Below are 7,426 nucleotides of genomic sequence, written 5' to 3' on the forward strand. Positions count from 1 at the left end.
AACCCAGAACAACTGGAACCAACATTTAGCAACCCAGAACCATTAGAACCAACATTTAGCTTGATACCTGTATACTCTCACCAACAACTAGTTTTATCAGAACCAGAGTCCAGAGAAACCCCTCTGGTTTATAAATTACTGCTTATTCTTATTAAACATGGGGAACCAATATGTAGTTTTATATTTTTACCTTCTTGTCTTTCTTTTGTTTGTATTTCCTTCTAATTCAAGTAAAGCTCTTTGAAATGCTTTGTGCTGAAAATGTGCTACATAAATAAAATTACCTTTACCTTTATAATGATTAAAGTAGTAGATTATTTTAATTATAACAAAAACATTTTTCTCATAAGTGAAACAATCTACCAGTGGAACTCGCACTTTTTTTAAAATTAAGGAATTATTTATTTGTTGAAAGTTATTTACGAGTTAATTTTGTCTTACTCCAAGTGAACTAAGATATTTGCACCAGAAACTAAACCAAATTATCTGATATAATTTAATGTGTTTGCAGTGATTTTACATCTAAAGTAATGAAACATATTTTCCAGGTTTCTCCACTGTTCAGGGGTTGCACTCAGTCATGGACATCCAGGGAGGATGTTGAGTTTCTGTAGGCTATCCTCCTCACCATCACCATCACCTTCATCATCAGTACAGTTCCTGGCAGTCATGAATTTATTTTAAAAAATGCTCCAAAGAAATTTCAGATGGATGAACGCTGGAGGCATGTTTTGATGGTTCCGTTTCATTTGCAGCGAGAAGAGGAGACAGCAGAGCACAGGGCAGGAGAAAAGAGGTTAGATTTCTTTTAAATTCCCCTTTGACCAATATTTTCCCACCGCTAACGGCTATCTGAGAGAAGATAAATGCATAAAGCCTACATAACCACCCTTTAGATGCAGCTTCTGCTGCACCATTTGCAAACAATGAGAGCTTTAATTTTCTGTTTTACAGATGAATGAAAGCTTAACCCCTCCAAAAAAGAAAACAAACTAAGTCAATTACCAATAATTTTTGTTATTAAGAGTGTCTGAGCTCACCCGCTGTTTCCCGTAGCATCTGTGTTGATTTATTGCAGCTGGCTACCTCACACTTCAGGCTAGATGCCATTTGAAGGTAGGAAGCCAAAACTGATTACTGACAGCTTCTGGAGCACGAAAAGAGCCAAATATCCCCATATCTTTGCAGAGAGGTGGCAGCACTCATGTCTGAGGGTTATGTCTGATCGAAACCTGGCAGGTGGCAAATGAAAGAAAAACACGGCTCACTCTTGTTTAACATGTGCTGCTGTAGTATAACCTTTGAAGAAAGAAGCTCTGCTTCACATGTACGTTTGTCCAAATGCAACTCTACTAATTCACATAATTATCTCCAAATATTGTATTTACAAAGTAAAATATTCTCCGACTGTTTCAGCTGTTGTGTAGGTTTTAAAGCATTGACTTCAGACCTGCTCTAATTAATATTTCAGGCCGGCGTGGTCAGTGTAACAGCATGAAAACATTTTTAGCAGCCAGTCGGTTCTCAAAACTGGTCTTATCTATGGAGAGTTTTTCCATCAGAGCAATCTGTTTACAGACATTACACATTATTTGGTATTCCTCTTCAATCGCTCTGCAATGCCTCTTCGGTGCAGTTTGGTACAATATTGTACCGTCTGGTGTATTTAGGAGAACATTTCCAACATACCAGTGCAATGATAAACTCAACACACTGGTGTCTTGTGTTTGTTTCAAGCAGTAATGTTTTACTGTTTCAATGGACTGTGTTGTTTGACGCCATTAGCTCCGCCCTAACTACCGTACCGTTGTGGTATGGACCCGTTCCTGCAGGAGGGCTACAAAGCTGCTTGCTAATAATGACTAGCACTGGTTTTAGCTGTTATCTATAACATGATAAATCTTAAATATACGCCTGATATGTAAAAGAAAAAGAGACACAGTTTGTCAACACTATGACAACTAGATAACAAGGTCAGGAAAAAGTTTTAATTAAGAAGAAAAATAGCGAGGGAGAGGGAAGTAGTTCAGCTATGCTAGCTTGACTTTGACAATCACAACATGCAGGTGTGCTGTGGAATCCGATTTGATTCGGTTCAGTTAAAAAATAATAAAAACAGACCTAAACACCAATCTGACAGATCAGTAGAGCAGCTGTTTAAATGAACTAATCATTGACTATAGTGTTAGCTTAGACAATAAAGGCAGTAGCTAATCTACAACAGTGAAAATAACGCAAAAATAAACATCAAGCCTAAAAACATAAAACTGTAACGGACTGAATGTTCAGTTCTTTGTGTGGGAAATGTTTGAGTGTCTTTTGGTGCTGAATCTTGAAACATAAAGTGGCGTTGCTATGTCAGTTACTATGTTCAGCCGTAAAGGCCACTTTTACAATGGAGACAACATGACGTGCCGAACCACACCGACCCAAGCCGTAGTGGAAAACAGACGAAACTGCCCCGAGTTGCAGGGGAGGCTTATTGTTTGGGAATTACTTGGGTTCAGTAAAACTATCTGCAGCTAAACTGGAAAATCTGTTTAAATTTTTTTAAACACACCTGTTGCTGAAATTGTCTTGGTACTTGTGTGGCCACAGGTACAAAATCTTGCCATTTTTGTCAACATTTGGCCAGAAACACAAAAATTTAACCCTAAATAACCTAGTAAGTGTATCAGCAAAAAATGTTGATTTGGGGATTATTTACACTTTAAAGTCTTTTTAAAGAATATTTTCAGTGACATCAAACTACAACTTTGGGGAACTTGTTGTGTTTTTGGAACACTTTCTTCATGCCTTTGTTTCCTACTATGTTTGATTAATGATTAATCTTTGGTGCTTTGCTTTTTTACAACAAACAAAATATTTCCTGTGATCTTTACGCCTGGAGGAAGAGAAGGACATGGTAAGCACTTCACCATGCTCCTCTTCAAGCGGGGCAAACCGAGGCTAACTGTCTGTAACAAACATATTCTCTTTGTTGCAAGTTTGAATTTGAAAACCTCTCCTATGTTTTTGCTTTAAGGAGAGAGGAAAGTCGTCCTATTTCAAGGTCAAATTTCCCAGCAGAAATACCAAAACATCTTTTAAATCATCCAGCAGGTCTCTGGCAGTCCAGGAGAGAGTTTGATTTTCCTCTCTGGCAGTCCTACAAGATGTTTTGATTTATTGGTCTACCACTTTAAAACTATTATTCATGCTGACTTCCACTGCTTAATTCTATTACAAACTGAGGAAATGACCCCTGAAAACACTTTGCTGTCCTCTTACAGGCTTCTCCTGCTTTGTAAGCTTAGAGGACTCTAATTTTCATAATGCCAGGCGGCTGCTTTTAGCTGCTGATTGCTGTAACGAGGTTTGAGGAATCAGATATTAATAAAGTTTTAAATTGTCGTCACCTAACGAAGGCTAAATAACTGACACATCTAACAAGCTAATCAAGATCCGATCTAAAGTTATTTGGGAGCTTAAAGATGTACAAAGTTTTCCTGGATCTTTGTTAATGAATCTACATTTTTAACTTTATATCCTTTAGGAAATATCTTGTTCTCTACTCAGTAGTTCCAAATATTGAGCACTGCTTTATTTGAGCAGTGCTCAAATAAAATAGTTTTGATTTAAAGTCAATATGTGAGGGGAAAAACATTACAGCTTCAGCATAAAAGGAGTTTTCCACATGACAAGGTCAAACTGGGATCACGCCTAAAGGAGTAATGTTTAGTGAAAATAAAGCTACTGCAGACATCTGGAGTGATATAAAGTATTAGCACACTAAATAGAGTTTGGTTGAGGGCAGAAGGTCTCTTACTCAGAAAGAAATACCAAATATAACATTTTGAGCCTTGTCAATAACCTTAAAGTGTCTTTTTTTTATACCTTTTTCACCTTCTGCTGTAATTCTGTGTTGAAGAGAAGTTTAATGGAGGTAACAAACATATAGGCTACATGTATATGGGCCTCGTTTCCCTGGACATGTCCACCTTTCAGGTTCTGTCCAGAGCGTCTGGGGGACTGTCAGTGGGTGACAACAGGTTTTCACTGAATACTTAAAGGGCTGCATTATGTGTTTTCCAGGCACATTGTGCCATTTTATAGCACAGTCAAGTGTTTCCAGTTATAGAAAATGCTATACAAGTCAAATATGACTTAAAATAAATTTTGTTTCCTGATTTAACCCTTTAATGCCTTGAAATTGGGCCTCTGTCTTTCTGAATCTCCGCCTTCAGGAAGTCACCACAACATGGCTCCTCTATTAACCCTTCGCACTGAGAAGTAGCTCCTATAATGAGCTCAGTAGACGTGCACATAGGTGTTTGCTAATTGATGCTGTCTAGTCTGAAGGAGCTGAGTAGAGCTGCTTTGTGAGGCAGAAGCTTGGAAACTGAAACTCTGAGGAGGAGCTTCGTCCTCGGAGGCGGAGCTAGGTCCACCCAGGCATTTTGCACAGCTTAATGGTTGCCATGGAGACTAAAGGATTCATCAAACATGCATGAAAGAATCAAGGCAGCACTCTGTGTGTTTTGGAAGAGGGAATAGAATTATAGCATGAAGTAAAACTAAAAAAATACATAATACTGTCCCTTCAGTAATAAAAAGATACAGGATGGAGTGAAATGAGAAACAGCTCAAGAAAGGAAAGTTCATGCTCTGGTTTGGCAGTCCTTACTTCAATAATTATTAATAAGACTGATCTATTCTTTCAGCTGCTTCGCTCCTGTTCCTAATCCTGTTTATTCCTTATTCATGTTGTTTTTCCTCAGTTGTAATTTGTGAATTTCCAGGCCTATAAACTGTTTCCTTCTTTTTGTCCGCCCTTTTTAAGCCACACAATAAAAAAAAACAATTACATGATGGTAGAAATGTCATAAAGCATTATCCTAACTTTAGGTGCTTTTGATACAGTATGTTTCTGACATCATAAAAAATGTTGAGGTAAATGCAGATAGATGAACCATTTTACAGATTAAAAATAATCATATTGATTGCAGCAATACATTCTGTCAGGTTGTCTTCTTTCCCCAGCCAGGGCAAATATAATGCTCTACAGCCCCAAGGGGAATAACAGTTTCATTTTCCACTTTTCTCAACAGCTCCCAGTTTTGATTGAGTTCATGTTTGAAGGTGCTTTATAACAACCAAGGATATTCACCTTTTCTTATCCTAAAAAAAAAATCAATTCTAACATAATTGCTCAAGCGCAAACTACCTGCAAACTATTGTGGGTTTTGCTAGTTCCTCTCTTCCAATGAGGCCTGAATCATTGTGTTGAGTCAGTTGCTGCTTTTATTCTTTCATGGCGGCGCGCCGGATCAAACAAACCTCCTCAGGGACGTGCTTCACCCACAGGAAGCGGGACAACAGCGAGCAGATGTGTTTATGCATGTTTCCGATTTATTCACACAGACGTACATTCACTGCTCTTATTGGTGTGGAAGAATGAGACTTCAGAGGTTAACGCCGTCCTTCGCTGTGCTGGTTTCCATCATTGATTCATTTTCCACTCACAAAGACCATTGTAACAAAAACAATACCCACTCAGTGTGGGGCTTTTTGTTTGGGATGAAGTGCAACCTGTAACTTTCAGCCTTGCAACCCCAACATTTCACAGTAAATAATGGAGTGAGAGTAAGAGCATTCATTACCCAGTCAAGCTGCGCGCTCCTTTCTCCCAGATGCAGAATGTGTAACATCCTGCACACTCGAGCAGGATTTGAGAATGAAAGGTAAGTTAATGAGTTTTACTGCAGACAAAATAGCAGCTCCAGAAAGTGAGAAGCGCATAAAGAAAGGCTACTTAATGGTGTTTGTTTTTGCACTGTAAAGAAGCTGCTGTATAGAATTAGTGGAAGAAAGCACTTCTTGTTTTTTTTTAGCAAGACTGATTGTTTTTTTCTAGGTTGCTGAATGCACATACATCTCAACATCTGCTGCTGCTTTAGCATCATTTACAGATGTGTGTGAACATTATTTAAAAAGGCTCATTAAAGCTGTAGCATGTATAAAACATATACATAAAAAATAAGTGTTTTACATGTTTGTTAGGAGATAATCTGTGAAAAGATTAATCTTCATCTCCTTCCTGAAATACGTCTGAAGAACTGAACCCCGACCAAAATCAACCAATCAGAGCCAGGAGGAGGGTCTTAGCGCTGTTAATCATCCTCATGTACTCGCTGTTAAATGTGCTAATCTTGGAGAAATAACTTAATAGGAACCGTTTCCCTTGTCTGTCTGCTAACTACTTTAATAAACTGCGGAATATTTATTACTTTAGACCAAAATTTAGCTTTATACTTTTAGTATCAGCACAAGACCGAGAGAAACTCCTATTAGTTTACAAATATAGAACAAACTTAGAAAGTGCCATCTACTTAACAAGCCAGGACAATAATCAAACATGGAGAACCAACATCTAGTTTTATCAGAACAAGAATCCAGAGATTCTTGTTCAGACAGTCTCAGACAGTTTCAACAAATACATGCAAATACAAATGCAAAAATATTTGTTTTTACTAAAAATATTTTTATTTAAAAGATATTTTTAAAATAAAAATATAATATAATATATATAAGTTACATACTGCAGCTTTAAGTTGTTTATCAAACATTGTTTCCCACTGAAAGGATCAAAATCTAAGACATGACTGGAGGGAAATGAGAGGAACCGTCTTTCAGCTCTGAGCCGATCGCCGTGTGAACAGCATGACCGTTTCTCTTCTGAAGAGAAGATATGATTGTGTTGTCGACTTTGCATCAAAGAAGGGTCAGCTCGATATGGACTTGTTTAACCTTTTTACTTACATTCTTAAAGTCGTGCACCTCCACAACCTCCTTACTGCCGTTCCCCATTCTGAAGATCTCAGTGAGGTCAGCTGGGTCAATCTCCATCACACTGTTCGTCTCTACGCCATCCACCACGGCTTTGTACTCGTGGTCATACACCTGCAATGATATGAACGACCAGAAAACTCTTACAATAGCTCAGATCGTTAAAGAGACGGTGAAATTCAGAGTGTTTAAGGGATGCAGCTTCAATGTCTGTCAAAAATGCTTTGGGCTTTAGCAGCACAGCATCTCAGATCTTTAATTCAAACAGGTCTGGATTTTACCGGCAGCTGTTCTCCAAATGGAAAAAAATATCTTAATGAGCATTAAATAATATTCTATGCCAAAAAAAAAAAAGACGGGGACAGAAAAATTGTGAACTAGCATCATCACATCTTACAGAAAAGCAAAGGACAACAGCAGGAATGTGCTGAATATAACATTTGCTCATGGTCAAAAATGATTAAGCTCATTTTCATTTTGAGCAAATATTAAGATAATAATAATAATAATAATAATACATTTTATTTCAAAGGCGCCTTTCTGGCACTCAAGGACACCGTACAATAGTAAAAAAAACTGTGACAGAAACAAATAAAAT

At 37.7% G+C, this 7,426-nt stretch overlaps 1 protein-coding gene across 6 annotated transcripts in view; it reads right to left on the reverse strand.

Annotated features, from left to right (window-relative positions):
* The window catches only part of tnmd (tenomodulin), a 155,308-nt gene that overhangs the window by 87,504 nt on the left and 60,378 nt on the right, over window positions 1-7,426 (reverse strand). For all 6 annotated transcript variants that reach the window (XM_008420603.2, XM_008420605.2, XM_008420604.2 and 3 more), the window contains exon 4: window positions 6,802-6,942. In XM_008420603.2, coding sequence (XP_008418825.1) covers window positions 6,802-6,942 — 141 coding nt within the window. The remainder of the gene's footprint in view (window positions 1-6,801; window positions 6,943-7,426) is intronic.

This window comes from Poecilia reticulata, linkage group LG10 (genome assembly GCF_000633615.1).
Source record: "Poecilia reticulata strain Guanapo linkage group LG10, Guppy_female_1.0+MT, whole genome shotgun sequence".
In the NCBI taxonomy this organism is placed as follows: Eukaryota; Metazoa; Chordata; class Actinopteri; order Cyprinodontiformes; family Poeciliidae; genus Poecilia; species Poecilia reticulata.